At 36.6% G+C, this 18217-nt stretch overlaps 1 protein-coding gene across 1 annotated transcript; it reads left to right on the plus strand.

The window, feature by feature from the left end:
- Positions 1-1924: 1924 nt before the first annotated feature.
- LOC127638797 (E3 ubiquitin-protein ligase RNF128-like) lies at positions 1925-17916 on the plus strand. The gene is made up of 7 exons (XM_052120541.1): positions 1925-2548; positions 3302-3546; positions 11050-11121; positions 11719-11801; positions 11932-12028; positions 16184-16292; positions 17039-17916. The coding sequence occupies exons 1-7, from the start codon at positions 2122-2124 to the stop codon at positions 17128-17130; spliced, it is 1125 nt and encodes a 374-aa protein (XP_051976501.1). The 5' UTR covers positions 1925-2121; the 3' UTR covers positions 17131-17916.
- Positions 17917-18217: the final 301 nt, after the last annotated feature.

The following is an 18217-nucleotide window of genomic DNA, read 5'->3' on the forward strand; positions in this document are numbered from 1 at the left end:
TTGCTGGTGTGTTATCATTGTTTGAGAGATATTAAGTAGTTGAGGCAAACATTTTGATTATAGTGCTTACTTGTATGTGATATTCATAAATTCCATCGATTAGCCTATACGTTAAAAGTGAGGAACAATTCGGGATTTATGAGGCTGAAACTGACGTGAAAATGTTCTTAAACAAATGCCAACTGGAAAGTGTTTGGTACATCGGTAACTTAACAGTTATAGACTGTATGCCTCATGCAATATTAATTATTTTCAGCTGTGACGCACTATTGTTGGTTTCTGTGTGCTGTGCTGTTAATTAGAAAGTAAGTTTTAGGCCGACAAGATAACGGAGCACACATTTATGGAGCGAGGAAGAGAGATAATCGTTTACAATACTTCAGAGAAATAAAGATGAATCAATATAGCATCGCAACTATCTCAAGAATTGCATAACAATTTTCATCAATTCACCAGCATCTTGTTTGCTATTGTTGAAGGCATAATGACCAAATTCTTAAAATGCAGAATAATCAATAGGTCGAGCAGATGCAGACGGCGTGCATAAAGCAATCTTGGTCAATGAAATAATCTATTATTAATTATGCAAAATAATCACTCATGATGATGAACTGTGATGGCAGAAACCGGGAGACTAAAAGTGCATGACCTCGGTTTTTTCGAGAATTATCCGTTGCATACAAGCACATGCCTTATGAACGAACAACATGGGGGTTTGTCTGTCCCCCAATATTAGCATATTTAAAAATACGTTTATTTTTAGGATCATTACGTCTTTATAACTTTTGTGAGTATTGGAGTGTCATTTACAGTTAATTTACAGTAGATGGTGCTGTTGGTTTTCACAACCCATGTTGGTTTATACATTTTTAAAGGGGAAAAAATTACTGAGTGCACCTTTAAATAATTAAGAGACTGGCTAAAGGAAAACAAGTGATTGTTTTGGAAAATATGTAACGGAGTTAACATAGCCCTAGGAGTTAACATAGCCCTTGATAAATTAGTTGTTAATTAACTTTAGCTGATTTTTCTGTAGTTTATATGAGTACATTTTGCTGCCTAACTCAAAACCAATGCTTTATTTTCAAATGTGAATTTCTGTGTGAAAAAACTATGTAGGCCTATTAATATTGTTAACCGCATTTGCTATTAAAATAATTTCAGTATTATAATTGGTTTCTGTACTTTTTTTTTTTTTTTTTACATTATTAATGTATAGAATATGTTGCATTTGTAGGTGTAATTTTGGTAAATGACTTGGCCCCCACTGTGGACCTTACTCTTTTTTAAACCCTGGTTACAGCCCTGTTTTCACACTATGGTGATTATTTAAATATTTACATATATTATAATTCATTTAAATAATAATGCATTTCTATAATCGTGCATTATAATGATGGCTTTGTGAAATTGCACAACTTTTTGATTATAGATTTGAATGACAGCAGACAGACACATCAACAAAATTTGTTCATCAGTCCATGCGACAGTCCAACATTTGTTTGAAATGACACATGAGGTAGGCCTACAACACAAAGTCACGTACGAGTCATGGCACTAAAATAAAAACAATCTTGCTTAATTATTTCAAAACTGGCTACGACCGCATTAAAGTTGAATCTTCGCCATAGTAGGCTTAGTAATTTTGTCCTCCGCTTTCAACATGACTGAAACAACAACAGGCTGCTCAGTCTGACTCTTAATACATTTGTTTGCAATGAACCGGGAGGTACAACACAATTTCATATAACTTACGAGTCACAGCAGCACTATAATAAAAATGATCGGGCTACATTATTTTAAAACGCATCTCTTTTCATGTACACCTGTATAAGATGACCAAGCCAATGAGAGTAAGTTATGGGCGGGGCGACTTGTATAGCTCCGCCCCAATATGCTGCCCCGCCCCGTTCTGCAAGCTTCAGCCAGGGATACTTGACCTCAGCTAGGTAGAGTTTCTACTCAGTTGCGTTACCTAAACACATGTAGGCGCTCAAGCAAGGAGTTAACTTTAAGGTGTGTTTACGGAACAATTTTAAAAACATTTTAAGTCCAGACCCAGTTTTTTATTTTTATTTTTTATAGCCTACTTTACGGCAGCGCTGGTTCGTCGAGTAGGCTATGGGGCCTCTTACGAGATGGGATGTGTTTTCATGGCTGTTGGTGGCCTCTGCTCTCCAGGTGTCGAGTGTGCGGGCCACTTACCTGTGCACCGCATACCTGAACATTTCCTACGTCGTTCCAGAAACAAACCAAACCAGCTGGCATCAAGAGGAGATGGGGTTGTATGGACAAGATTCACCCAAAACTTCTGTCGCGGGGAATGTATATTTAGCTGAACCGATAGACGGCTGTGAATGGGACACGGTTTATCGCCGACCGAACGGCTCGAGGGGTTGGATCGCCTTAATCCAGCGCGGAAACGGATGCACTTTCTCCGACAAAATTAACGTCGCGGCTATGAACGGAGCTGCAGCTGCTGTCATTATCAACGAATACGGAACATTCAGAATAATTCAAAATCGGGTCATTCAGATGTCTCACCCAGGTATGTTTCCAAGTTACAGCTTCAGGTGAGGTCTGGAGGTGACCTAACAGACTCAGGACAACAGATGGTCTATTGACAGTCTATGTATTTGTTAAGACGTTCGTGTATGTGTACGTGTTCTCTTGCCTTTTTACTCTTATCAATCAATTCTCAGTTGGGCGCCAGCTGTACTCTAACCCGATTGCTGTGTTGTGCAAGTTATGTAAACTGAACGGCTTATACAGAGCTCACGTCCCTAGAATCTCGTCTGAGCTGATGAGCCCACAGTCTTCTCATACCTGTCAAGGAAAAACAAGGAAGCCGGTCTAGAACAGCAGTTTCAGATCTAGTCTGATCTGGTTTGTGTTTTGTGAATTGGTCATGCAGTGTTTTTGTGTAATGCGCCTGCAAACAACTTTTTTGTTCGTCGGGGACTAAATTATAAATGATCCGGGCTCACATCTACCCCAAAACATACTCTTGACTCTGTCAGTGACCACTGTTTTTATGACACCATGCACTGTGCCTTAACTTCAGTGTCTAATCCACACAGGGTTCCTGGATTTCCTCTCCCATTTAGATTTATCTATAAGTTTATGTTTCTTTTGTTACATATTTATTATGCAACTAAACAGTTAATCAAAATAAAACGATGTTGCTAACGACTCTGTGATTCTCAACTGTCAGGTTGCTATGCGCGCTGGCATGTTTTTTGTGCGCGCATGCGTCCTGCGATTGTTTTCATTTGCGTCTACTCTGTGTGTGTCTCTCTAGGCACGAGCATCGTTGCCGTTATGATTGGGTACATCCATGGGCTGGATCTGGTTCGGCTGCTGAAGCAAGGCGTGCCTGTTGCCATAGCAATAGAGGTCGGGAATCAGCACGGTCCCTGGATGAACAACTATTCTGTGTTTTTCGTCTCAATCTCCTTCTTCATCGTCACCGCGGCAATGGTTGGATACTTCATCTTCTACTATGCACGAAGACTAAATGGCCTCAGACAACAGAACCGCAAACAGGTACAACATAACTGGACCTGCACACAGGTAGCTGCTGTTTTGATGGAGTTTAAAGGTGCACTCAGTAATTTATTTGGACTTAGTGACACATTAACATGCACTTAGTTTTCAGTTACCAATGTTGTTGTAGAAATCCACTATTCAGAGTTAGCCATTATTAATTAGATCCATGAGTGTCCAATAACAGGGTGGTTACTAAGATTAAGCAAGAGGTAATTGGCTGGTCATGTGATCTTAACATGGCCTCCCCCATGAGAGGATCCTCTAAATGTAGAATAAAACTGCTTTTATAAGGTTACTGACATGACTTCATCTCATATGAGTGCTCATGATTCTATACATATGTTTAGAAATTGCTATTCATTTCTTTAGAATTAAAACGTTTTTAATGAGCAAAACATATTTAGTGCACCTTACTGTTGTTTCTGCCAGAGTACCATATTTGAATTGCTATTCCAAAAGAACTGTGGTAACTTGGTTAATAGACAGCACTATTATGAGAAATAAATATGATTGTTAAAAAAGAGAATAAACATAATTACAAATTCTGAAAGCTATAAACACTTTATGATGGAGATCTTTTATAGCCTCTTTGGTAAATAGGGTAAACTGGTAAATGTACACTGCTAGTCATACATGCAATGGTTTCTGTCTTTTTTTCCATTTTGTGACTATTCACACATCAGCACCAAAATATTGTTTAACTCTGAGGTGTAATTATTTTTTCAGTTGACATATTTCTTCATCGCTTGGACAAAGAGAAGCACTTTTAGGCTGTATTAAACTACGCCTCTTCTAAAATATGAACAGAATATTTTATATCTTCAAATGTATCGCACACTTACTGACTATGTATTGGATACAGAAAAAACTGGACATCACACACAAAACAACTGAGGATCACTCCTGTGAAGTTGATCCGATCACAAACCCCCGTGGAAACACACACAGCTGTTCTATGATATGCATGGTAGATGTAAACAAACATGGATGTGCGGGTGTGCTGTTGTTGATGTTGCAGCCTCTCTGTTCCGAGTCTCAAAAAAGTAATTTTACAACTTCTCATTATGGAGATAGCCAGTGGAAAATTGACCGGTGTTTTAGAAGAGGGGCGTTTTCACACATGACCTGTAAACTGAAAATTGGATCATTTTCTGGAAAAGGTTGTATGTGTGTAAGTGACTACTGTATGAAGGAGATCTCATATTAACGTATACATTTTTACACTAGTAGCCATAATTCTTTAAGGCTGAGTAGCCTGTCAGGAACAATTCTGGGCTCCTTTTCCACATCGTTATCTTGCAAGCTCTCTGCGGGGGCGTGGTGGCTCGGTTTGATGCACCTTTCTCATATCACAATCTTCCGGGACAGGGCATGATTTGGGGCGGTACAGTTCGGGACACCTTTCCCCATCAGGTACCCTGTAGTGCTGCCCCAGAGAGCATTGCCACACTAGGTGGCTGCCTATATTGCCTATGCCGGGATCCTCTACTGATCACCGTAGTAACTTGCGCTCCATGGCTAACCTGCTCCGTGGCAGGTTATGTTCTGGGTAACATCACTAAGAGATGCTGAATCAGCTGTAATTGAAGTGACATCTCTGATGAAATGAAGTCATTCCACCATGTCTCTTAAAGCGCACTTTACAGAGAGAAGAAAAAAGAAAAGTAAAATCCACAAGATCGACTAAATCTTGTGATAAATTATTAGGGGTTTAACAATTCACTAATTTTCTCGATGCATAGACTACTAATCTTGCCGACTCATATGCATCAATCTTGAAATATGATTTTTGAATCGAGAATTTTGTTGGTTAATAATTGAATTATCAGCAATTCAGCAAATCAGTAGACAATATTTTAAAATACACAAATATTAAATTAGGCTGCCGCCTCGTGCATTCCAAGTAGCCTGTATAGAGTAGGCCTAAATGTATTCTAATGATTTCTTTCAAGTTACTTTTGGTGGAAAACACAAGTAGTTTGCCTTTCTTTTTCTTGATTAAGACACATTAGGGGAAGTGATTTAAGACCACTAGAAATGCATTTTGTTTATGCTGAATTTAATCGTTAATCAAATTGAATTTCATTATGAATCAAATCAAAAACCTGTGAATCGAATAGACTCTCTTTCATTGCATAAATTCTCACCCCTATAAATTATTTATTTCAGATTCTAAATATAGATTTATTGCAGTCTTTTATTTTATTTAAATACACTATATTTATTTTTAATTTACCTACTCGCCATAAAGAACTGGCAAGATGGATTAATATAATGCCTGCAAATAATGATTGATTTTAAAAGATTAATTTAATTAATTAATAACTCCTATAAAAAAGGATGAATGCCTCCCAAACTCCTTTGTTTCATGGAATAGAGATAAAACATACTGTATTTTATGTGAAATTCAATGTAAGCGTTAAACAAAAACAGAAAATGAAAAACAGAAAAGTACTGTCGGATTAAAAACATAAATAAACTGTAAAAAACAACAACAATAATTATCATAATGAACATCTATTTCTGTAATTCTACAAGAAATCTACCTATAATTCCATGAAATCGTTTACTTGTAACATATATTAATTGTTAGAATAGAGTCATAAACCTCTAAAACACAGAATAATTATCTTTAAATGAATGATAAAGAAAAGCTTAAGTACAGATATTTACTATTGTTATTACATACTGTAATATTTACTTTGCAAAATCCCAGGTTTAAATTAACTGTCAGAAGTGTTACAAAAAAAATCGGTCAATTTATTTTATTTTATTCAAATACATTAATAAACTGTCAAAATAAATGCATTTCTTTCTCTAAATGTGGGTTAACTGAACTTTTGTGCCATTCGCTTTTAAAAATATAAACTGATCTTATTGAAACAGGATAAGATTTGTCTGCATAATACTTTAAAATCACTGAAATAGTGAAATTTGGGCATTCTTACATAAAGGTTATGCTATAGATTTAAAACTTTATGCCTGTAGCAACATTTTGAAAAATAGTTGACAATACTAATTAAAAAATACACCACCACACATTGATTATTTTTTTTAAAAATTTTTTTATTATTCACAAAAACATACAAAACAACATACAAATTCTTTTGTTCAGCATATTACAATAATTGATTAGGTAGTGGCCAGTGGTGGCTCAGCGGTTAAGGCTGTTTCATGGCTGACCCTGCACTCTGACACCAGCTTAGTTGGGATATGCAAAAACAACTGCATTTCATTGGCTCTGTACCTGTACTTTGCACAATGACAATAAAGTTGAATCTTAATCTTAACAGCTTTAGTTTACTGCACCTGAAAAAAATACTATGGCCTTTGTGCTGTAACATAATATGAATTAAAACATGATATGAAACACACACACATTCTGGTTTCTGCTGCTTGTAGTAATAAAGAATCACTACCAACTTCACACTGACTCAGAACTGACTTGCTATCAAAAGGATTGTTTTTTTGCGATTCATATTCATAATGTTTTTCTCACTTCAAGCCATATTATTTTCAAAACGTAAAAATAGTTTATATTTCATTTGTGCTGCGGGCGAACAGTCAATTGTAGATCTGTGCTGGTGAAACAGGTTGAGAGATAAAACAGGTTGTCAGTGCTAGTGAGACAGTCAAACAGAGAGCATGTTTGTGTTTATCACTAAGAATTGAACTGAAAAGGCCTAGAGCTGACTTTTGGCTGCATATTAATATTTCATATTAAGTATCTTAAACACCAAGCCAACATATGGACTGAATCCCCTAAACCAACATTAACCTCCAGCATTTTGATGAATTTCAGCCCCCTTATGTAAAGCCTGTGCCAACCTTCCCTTTATCAACATTTCTGCTCTGATTATTAACTGTCTTGACATTAACAATTAGCCTTACAATTTGGCCCATCCCAATGCCAGACTGAATTTGTTTAGTGAATAAAGATTGTGATATGGGCTTTTTGAAATTAGAAGAAACCAGATCTTTTGTTTTGACTGTTGTTTTCACAGAATGAGCTGTGCTAGAGGAAGTTTAACACACACATATCAGTGTCTTGGTGTCAGATTCAGGGCAAAAAATATAGAGATTATACTTGAATTGGAGATTATCAAATGGGCAGCAGTTCAACTGGAGTCCATTCACATTTCCATTGATTTTCAGTATAGAACTACAGCTGAGAAATCTTGATGACTTATTTGTGAACATTTCACAATAAAAACCACTTGCCTTGACTTGACTTCAAGTTCATAGTGGATCCAAAGGAATTGGAAATTCCTGTTTATAATCAAATGAAAGCCAAAAGAAATGTTGCATCTTTGGGTGTTTCTTCAACTTTGGTCACTTTTAGTGGACATCTGGAAAGTAAAGTCTCGTTGAAACATCTTTCACACTCTCAGTAGTTTATTTTATTTGTCAACTAACAGTAGGGTAGCCAGATGTCCCGTTTTTCCCATCACCTTAACTAACAGTCAACTAAAATTTCCACCAGTATCATTTAGACCACATCGTGTGTTAAATAGAATTCCATGTTTTTTATATAAAATGATAAAGTATTTTGAAACACATTTCAATACAGTTTTTCCACTTTTTGCATAACTTGGCAAAATTAGTGCTTGTTTGACAACTAAAACCAATAAAAACGTTCTGCTAAAAACATTTACTTGTAATATTTTAAATATTTTATTTTTCTTCAAACGTCACATGTCTCATATTTCATCTAGTATGCTTTTCGTTGACACTTCTGTCAACTTTTTATTAGGGGCAAAATTGTTTTTTCTGATGGAAATATCATTACTACTGTGGGACAGTTGTAGTTCAATGGACCCTTTTCACAGAATGTGATGATATATTTCTGCCTTATTACTTTTTATTTTAGATAAATTGTAAATTATTTAGTGTAAATTAATAACATTGTACTTTGTATGATATTAACCTGTAATAAGTTTTGAAATACGAGTTACCACAGATGTGATGAGGTTTCTAACACATCTGCTGAGAGAGTGACAGTGAATTTGCCATCTCTCTTCTGATTGTCGTAATCCATCGCTCTGAATATTTCTACTAATTTGGAACGTTGTAGAAAAATAAAAGTGCAGTTTTTCTATTGATTGTGGGCAAATTTGAAAATGGGTAATAAAAAAATTACATTTGGTGTAGTCTCCCATTCACCTGAATATAAGTCTGGGTCTAATACAAGACTTAACCTCCTGAGACACGAGCGCGAGTCACAACTGATGTGTGCATTTTCAATTTCCCTTTTTGATTTGTAACTTGTAGCCCCTAATAAACATGCAAAAAAATATATTTTGAAGAGTAAATCATTTTCCTTAAAAATGATGTCCTCAAATGGGGACAGCAGGACTACACTGTGAAATTTTTTATAAAATCAAGCTATAGAAAGTCAGATTTAAGCAAGTGTTGATTATTTAAGTTTTTGAGACGTTACAGCTGATTTTCTGTAAAACTTCTGAAAGCAACATTTTCCATCCTTTGAATGCACCCATTGATTCTCAGTGTGATAATGTACAGTGAATATAGGATTTCCGAGGGGAAAATAGCACTTTAGCCCCCTCCACTGTCATTGTGTTTTAACACCATGGCATAATTAAGTTTTTACATTGAAACCTGTTTGAGTCAAAAGACTGTAGGTTTGTTGGCATTTCTCTGCTGTGATCAGCACCATGTTGTTTTGTCACATGACTCAGTGTATCGAAAGTTTAACCCTTTAATGACAGCCCAGACTGTCCTGAACTGAGATCAGTTTGTTTAAATTAAACAAATTATGTATAGCGATGACAAAACATAATACATGCATTAGGATGTGGGGTCATACAAGGTTAAACAGTAAAATCTACAGAAGACAATTTACAAATAAAATGTTTTTGTACTCTGTTTTATGAAGGTCTTGTTAAAACTAAGTTGAAACCTATTTGTTTTAGTAATAATCAACCCATGGGACATAACATTTCCAGAAGTTAAAAATAATGTGTTTTCTCGATCATGACTTATTCTTCTTGTGACCTTGACGAAACAAGTTATCTTGAGTTTACTCGAGTCATCTTGAGGAAACGAGGCAGAAAAATAACAGTAATTCACCACCACTTGATCATTTCACTTAACATTAATACTACACTGTGTAATTTCTATTGCCACCTGTGCCACTGAGCGGAATTGCAGAAATAAACATTGTTTTCATACAGGCTTCCGAACAAGCCCCACATCGACTGTTGATAGATAGTCCCGCCCCAAACTCATGCCATTGGTTGAGTCAGTGTTATTGTGTCAGGCTGGACGGGTCGCTCAAAACAAAAATAAATTTGTATAGTACCACAGAGATGCAGTGTTTACAGTTTGAGAAAATGAACCTACAAATGACTTGCTTATATTTGTCTCTGCATATTAAGGTGGATTAGAAGAAGGTATTTTATCAGAAGTTACACACATCATCTTTAAGTTAGAACAAAAATTAGAGCTAACATTGGTCAGGGCTCACTTGACTGTCTACCTGAAGAATATTAATACATACAGTTCAGAAAAGGTTGTTACTTGCTGTATAAGTCAATAAACATATGCAGGTACACACAAACCTTTATGTTTCATGTGAGCATCTCTGGGTTGGGCCAGTGGGGCCCTGCAGGCATGTCTAGTTCTGTTGCTCTATCCTTTTCTATTCAATGCAACTTGTGTATGCGTGCGTGCGTGTGTGCATGGGCACATGCGTATTTCCTTCATAAGGGAACAGTTCATCAAAGGTCCTTCATTCGTGATGCTACACACCCAGCCCCTAATCAAGTTAATCAAGCCTCAGAGAGGGATAAAGGCTGACTGGAGACTGCATTGGGACAGAGAGAGAGATTTACGGGCAGCTGTCCGACACATTTGTGTGTTTGTCGTTTTGTTTAGTTTTTCGTTAAACTATTATTTATATCGTCAAGCAAGTTTTCGCCTCCTCCTTTCCGTGAGTCCCTTTACAATGTTCCTTTTTATTGCTTGATTATGAAAGCGTTGAATGGATTGATTTAGGTTTTCAGCATGTGTGACTGTGGTTTAGAAGCAGAGCGTGAGAAATTAGTGAACCAACCACATCATTGTTATTTTGTAATAATATTTTCTATATTGTGTGATTATGGAGTGCAGTGTATGTGTGAATTGATTGACTCAATGAATCAGCTGTAGCTCTCACAATGTAGGTTGATTTTATTTTTATTAATTTATTTTATTCATAAATGGTAAGTGTAACTTTCCCCTGCATATTTACTTAATAGTCTGTATCTTAAATGCTCTTTTTGCAAGTGTTTGTGGACCAGAGAAAACACTTTGTGTGTGTGTTTAGTGTAGGTACTCGCGTTACAGTTCTACAATATTCATACACTTGCTGAAAAACCAGTGAGATCAGATCAGAAACACCTGATCTCACACACACACACACACACACACACACACACACACACACACACACACACACACACATACCTGAATCTCTATTTGTCTGTTGCTCTTTTACAGGAAAAACTAAAGGCTGAAGCAAAAAAGGCAATTGGTCAGCTGCAGATCCGCACTCTGAGACAGGGGGATCAGGTACATCTGTCCATTTCCTGTAGTTGTGCATATCCATGTTTATTTACACATTAATGTCATAAATGTCTCCCGTCTATCCTTATAGAAGACAAAATCCTCTTGTCAGTCTGTCAATGTTAGAAATGACATGCCTGGTTAAATAAAGACAAAATAAAATAAGTCTATACTTTTGCGTGACATTGTGTGAGTGAGTATTTTCTGATTGGAACAAGATGTCCCAGTTTATGTGCTTGTGCAAATAGGTTTTATTTGTGTGTTGCCTTTTTGTTTGTATTTGTCAGTGCATAAGGGTTTATAATTTTCATCTACATTTTTCTTGAATCAAAAACTGACAATGTGGGTAGTAACATTCAGTTTTAGGCCACATATATAACGTAGAAGAGTGTAAACATTACTGCACCTTTGGACTCATTATGCAGAGCCAAATCATAAAAACAAAAGTGTAGATAAAGAAACTTTACTGAAGTTTTATAGAAAATTATAATGCAAATTTATACAAACAGGTATCAGAATGAAAGGAGATTAAAAAAGGATTTTTTTTTTATTGAAGATATAATGTCAATAAAGTGATTGAAAATGTGTGGGTTTGTCCTGCAGGAGACTGGCCCTGATGCTGATACCTGTGCAGTGTGTATCGAATTGTACAAACCAGGAGATGTGTTGTCGATTCTTACATGCAAGTATGTCTCCTCCCCACATCCTCCTGAGTCATTCATTCAAAAATGTTTTCACTATAAATCAGAAATACCCTCTTTTTCCTATCCTGATTTGGGTGTTTTGTTATGTTTGTGTGTTTATGTCTGTTTGCAGTCATTACTTCCATAATTCTTGCATAGAGCCGTGGCTTCTGGAACACAGAACCTGCCCTATGTGCAAGTGTGATATACTTAAAGCACTTGGAGTTGAGGTGAGTTTTCACATAGTGTGTTTCACCTCCAAAAATATTCAAAAGACCATAATTTGCCCTCATTAAACTGTGGTGTTTGTGTTAAACACTAACGCTAATGTTGCGACTTCCCCTCTCTTATTTTTGTTTTCTTGCGTTAACACAGTAAAACATGATGCTAAAAGCTGTTCTTTTGATCCTTCCCCTAAAAGTTTCTTCCTTTCAAAACTTTAAATAGCACAAATTGGAAGTGTGACAATTAGAAAGTGACAAAAAAATAAATGCATATTTTAGCTTCTAGTTTAACCGTATTAAGCATTGAAGGACTTCCCATGTACTGCATGTTGGGCATTTGTTGTTTTCTTTTTCTTCACTATTTTGTAACTCGTTCCCTTTTTTTACATTTTTTTTTAAAGAAGTTCATACATAGGCACACAAAAGCTGTCTATAGAACTAATTCCAAACATTCAAGCATAAGAGTTTATATCAGAGAAAAACCTAAATTAATAAGTTCAGCCAAACTTTTGAGTGAAGTGTACTGTATATATTGGGGCAAGATATACATTTAACAGAAAACTGACAACATTTACAGACAGAAGAAAATACGTGTATGTTTAGATTTGTTTGTGTTGAGGTGTGAAATTGCATTTTGTTATGTCCATAAGATATGGATGGCCTGTGAAGCAGGATGTGTAATCTTTATTGAGAATCCAGTTGGTTTGGTGGATGAGTTTCTCCATATTGGCTCTAAAATTGTGGTCACACTAGACTTCTCGCTCCATCAAACACATCTGAGCCCAGGAGACCGGAAACGTTCATGTGAAAAAATTATGCATTCTGCCTGACACCAGAGTTCAAGTTTACCTGCAAATTCTTCTGACGAGAAGACGTGAACAATAGAAGATTGAAACGTCACACACTGACCTCTTGGCTCAATACAAAAAATACATATTTCAAAGCGGTTTTGATTGTTGCAGGATTGGTATATTATAACATTTTTAATTTATAATTTGTGATCTATTACTTATTAAAGCTAGAAGCCCTCATGCGTTTCTTCACATCCTGTCCGTTTCACTGTCCAAAGTAATTTTGCATACTCAAAGCCTAGTGTGACCATGGCTTAAAGCTGTGGTAGCATTCGGTCCCACTGTATGGGTGATTGGTTGATTATTTTACTGGCCTTAGTCCTGCTCACCTTGGTGAAAATATCCAGCAGATTGGACAGCACACCCCTGGTAATGTGTTCCACTGACAGGACTGCCCTCTGCAAGTCTCTTTGGTCCAGCTCTCATTTCAGACAGTAATACTGCATGACAGGATGCTCTCAATAGAGCACCTATAAAAAGGTCTGTGCATCTGGGGGTCTTTCTTTCACTTCCACAGGTTGCTGAGGCAATACAAGAAATCTGGAGTATGGCTTCTGTTTGATCAGTCCAGTTTGACCTCTCTACTTACCAGAGCTATATCTCTTAGCCAACGTTTATAGTTTACTGTCACAAATATGGAACTGTGGCCACAGTTGCGAAACAAGGATACTAGAAGAGAGTAGTAACAGGAATCCAGAATCTTATCGTCTCTGGTTAAGCAAGTTAGATTCTGGTGGAAATTTTAAATGGAGTTCGAGAGGAGCTTGTCAAGTTAGTCCTGTCAATCACAATGTAAGCTTATATAACCAGCTGCAAACCTCTGTTAAGTAGTCCAAGGGGGACCATGCTTCAGGCTTGAACCCTCCTTTATGGACAGCAAGCCAAATTTGTTTACCTTTTTAACAATCTGTTTACCATTTCTGCTTCAAGGACTAGGTGGACATGCAAACTTGTGAATTTGGTGTCTGCTTGTGATTGTATGCAAACTATGGTGATGTCAATCATGGTGAATTCCTTGGAGATAAAATTCAAATGATGTGTTATATATTGCATTTCAGATTAGGTTCTTGGTGTTACAATTCCTGCTGTTAACCATAAAACAAATTTTTCAACTGCCCTTCAATTTGCCGGACTCCTGTTCTGTCATGGCGGTGAATAAATTCCACAGGCCCTGATTTTGTGATGATAAATATTGTAGCTTATAATGTTCTGTCACCAGTATCCAAGTACTGGACCAGGATTTTCAATATGCAAGGGTTCTTCTCAGCCTATTCTGAACACCAGAGCATCTCTACTCTATGCCTATAATCTACTCCCTTGGGAGTGCACCTTTGTTCTGGTTGTTCCAAAGAATTTCCCAAGGCAGTTGTGACAAAGATGTCAGAAAATGCAGAAACGTATGCCTGTTTCATGGGATGCTAATAAAAAAAGCAACATGGTGTTCCATTGTTCTGTCCCTTCTCTTTGGTGTTTTGATGTGCTTAGTCTCCTGTTGTGAGCAATATAGACAATAACTGGAGGGTGAGCAGATCCTGTGTAACTTCTTAAATGTTGCAAAGGTTACTTATACTGATTCTGGACATCATGAATTCCACAAATGGAAACCTGGAGAGTTAGTTCAGTTCTGTCTCTGGGCCCTATTTTAAGAGCAATAGCTCAAAGCGAAGTGCAATGCTTTAAGTCATAAGCGTAAAGTCAATGGGCATGGCCATGAAGTTTTGTTTTTTTGTGCAAGCATGTGCTAAATCTAGGCTCCAGTGGGTTTGGTGAAAATACACATGCAAAGGACTAATGGGCTGGGTCTACTGCAATTTAATTCTGAGGTTCTTCTCCGGTTATTGCGGCATCTGTCTCCTATTATATAGTCCATTGTCTGTTAATGGACTATATGCGATGAATTAGAAGAAAACAAATATGAATTTACCTCTTTGTACATTAACTGCATCCTTGTTGAATGTCAGGCATATTTCTATGACAGTGACATGGTCCTTGCATGGAAAATGTATTTCTCGTCAGGATTTGTTGGCCCTGTTAAATTATAGAGAATTAATTATTATTAATAACTTTCATCTACTGACACAAATCATGGCTTGTATTAACAGTGATTTATCAGCACACACTTTTACTGGTCCATTTTGATTTTTGAAAAATGTAATTATTGAAACTTGTAGGGGAATATATGTATGGAATAATAAATTATTTGAGGGGTCGAAGGGATCGTTTAAAAGGAAGTATGTTCAAGCTGTGTCTTGGATAATGTTTTTTAGCACATGATGGTCACTTGGGTGGGGGTTTTGTCATTGAAAGCGGGGAAAATGAATGTTGGGTTTTTCTCTGGACACTCTTCCCTTCCCTTTTGTGACAGTTAAGGCTAGGGAGATACAGGTCAGCTCAGACTTATTGGCGCCAGTCCGAATTCCTCACTGTTTTATAGCTCAGAGGAATTTCCCCAAATTATAGGCCTCTCTGTGTAATTTCCATCATTTCCTTCTGGCAGGCTACTCTGGTCCAACAAACTTAAAAAAAAATAAAAAATATTAAACCAAAAATATTTATAAATGACACTTCAAAAAGTTAAAATATAATCAAAATAAAAAAGTATAAAAAAGAAAATCATACCAAATCCAAACATTTTACCCTCTCCAAATTCCATCGTCTCTTTTGCATGGACTTAAAAATCACTCAATGAAAACAGGTTGAAAAATGCCAATAGAAATTAGATCATAAATATAATTGTAAATATAATAATTTGAAAAACAAATCTTAGTAAACCATGACCCATGGATAGTTATACACAAATCTAATAATTTAGTTTTTTCTAATACATTTTTGAGTTTGGACATAAACTTTATTACCACCTGCTAGTGGAATCCCCAAACTGCAAATGCAGCAAATGAATTTAGACAGACATGGTTGTAAAACGTCTTAGCGCAATGACCTATTTCTTAGGAAAATCGCAAATTGTGCTATGTGCAACTTTATTACCATATAATACACCCATAGTTTGCATGCATACAGCAATAGATGGTACGAAAACTCCCATCCATGCCCACCTGCGCTTTGTGCTGGCACAAAAATTGCGCTTAGAATTAGCAGTCTCACGAAAATTGGATAAGACATCACTACACGCATGATCTTTGCGTGTAGTGCTGTGCTATGCACGCTAACAAAGATTGAGCCCTTTATCTTTGGCACTATGTATTTTTAACCCTTGATAGATGTATTGAACATTTATTTTTATGTAGATGGATGTTGAGGAGCAGCCACAGATTACAGTGCATGTTTTCAGATTTTTTTTTATACCTCTTAGGACATCCACAGTGAGACAGCGACTCACACACATAGTGAGACGACATCCTCTGGCTATGCATCCATGCATGGACACGAGCAGCTCGGTCTTGCTGAAGATGCACAAAATGGTTTGAAAAACACACACACTAACATTTCTCCCAACTGTTAGAAACTTGCTATTCTAGAGTAAATTCTAGAGACTGTTGTGTGTGAAAATCCCAGCAGATCAGCAGTTTTGGAAATACTCAAACCAGCCCGTCTGGCACCAACAATGATGCCATGGTCCAAATCACTGAGATCACATTTGTTCCCCATTCTGATGGTTGATGTGAACATGAACTGAAGCTCCTGACCCGTATCTATGATTTTATGCACTGCACTGCAGCCACAAGATTGGCTGATTACATAATCGTATGGATGATTGTTGGTCCCAGACGGGCTGGTTTATCCAATTAACCTTATCTATGTCCAATTTTACAACTTAATTCCCACGACGAATGTAAAATGAAAGTAAAAAGATTTAAACAACATAAAGACGGCTCAAAGAATACACAAGTTTTAACAGAAGAATTAATGTGAGCACTTTTATAAAATTAGAAACATCACATTTCTGCCTTTTTAAACACTCCAAAAATGCCCCCCCCATTCACTTCCATTGTAAGTGCCTCACTGTAACCTCACTGCTTTTTTAAAGAAAAGGTGGGATGAGTCAATTTTTTTATGGTAATCAATATTATGCCACAAATGCTGTTTAATCAGCATTACTTGTATTGGACTCTGAATATTCCTTCAAAATACAGAAGTATGCAACTCAAGCACAATGTACTATAATTATAGTTTATAATTTGAGTGGTTTGTTGTTATTGGTTTGCAGGTCTGCGAGACGAGCAGCTGGAGGTACCACCTCAATATGATAATCTTGCCTTCGAGAGCGACATTCACAGCCAGAGTGAAGTCAGGACCTAAGCAGCACAGACAGACACTAACACACTGCACTCATGCATATGAGTGGTTTTGATGACTTTTAGTCCTTGAGCACTTTTCTGATTAGATTCTTACTACGTGCCTTTAAATTCTCTCTCTATTTCTCTCTCTCTCCGTCTGTCTATCTGTCTCTGTGTGTCTGTCTGTTGTCCCTGTGGGTGATGTCAGTGATTTCTGGGCCGATCATGGATTAATTCTCTGTGGTTAATTCAGGGTTAATTATTGTTATTGCTGATTCAGGGTTTAATTCCCACTTTAGATGTGTCAGGGTTTGACACTCACAGCCTTCACAAAAATCATGATGAAGTCAGATCAGCTGTAAAGATGCACAGAGAGGGACAGAGTGCTCCAATTGCTGTTCATCAGTGGACATGACACATGTACTTTTTCCCCTGCTATTCATGGTTTATTAGACAATATATTTTTCCAGTTTTGGTGAAAATTTGATGACATTTCAAGAAAGATTGTGCCTTACACATACCTATTTATGTTTAATACTCTTTTCGTTGACTTAAAAGGGCTGGATTTAAAATGTATTTAAGTTTTCCTGATTTAAATATTTAAATAAGGAATGGAAATATTCTTTATTCTTTGAATGAATAGTACTGACATTAAGCTTGATATTGTAAATAAAATCATTTATGAAATTCCTGTATCCATCTTGTTTGACTTGCATATGTGTGAGTGTGAAAACTGTCAGGAGGTTAGGTAACAGAGCTTTGTGTCATCAACATTATATGGACCTGTGCATCTTGATTTGAAGGGGTGTGCATGTGAATAGTTAGGCAAATTTGAAACTTGTCAGTTATCTTGAAATGAAGACTTTAGAAATCCAAACAAATTTGATCTCAACCCTTTTTTTAATAACACATGAATAGTTTTTCTACTTGACTGTGTGTGATTTATGTTGTAGAATAAAACATTTTATGCAGCTTTTCTGATAACATTAGGCATTTCATCAATATCATGTGGTCAGTGGCGAATGATCAGTCTCCGGTCACTGCCATCTCACTTGACACCGAAAAGGCGTTTTATATGGTAGAATTGACAGGCCCTTCAGGAAGGGTCA

Source organism: Xyrauchen texanus, chromosome 4, assembly GCF_025860055.1.
Source record: "Xyrauchen texanus isolate HMW12.3.18 chromosome 4, RBS_HiC_50CHRs, whole genome shotgun sequence".
Classification (NCBI taxonomy): domain Eukaryota; kingdom Metazoa; phylum Chordata; class Actinopteri; order Cypriniformes; family Catostomidae; genus Xyrauchen; species Xyrauchen texanus.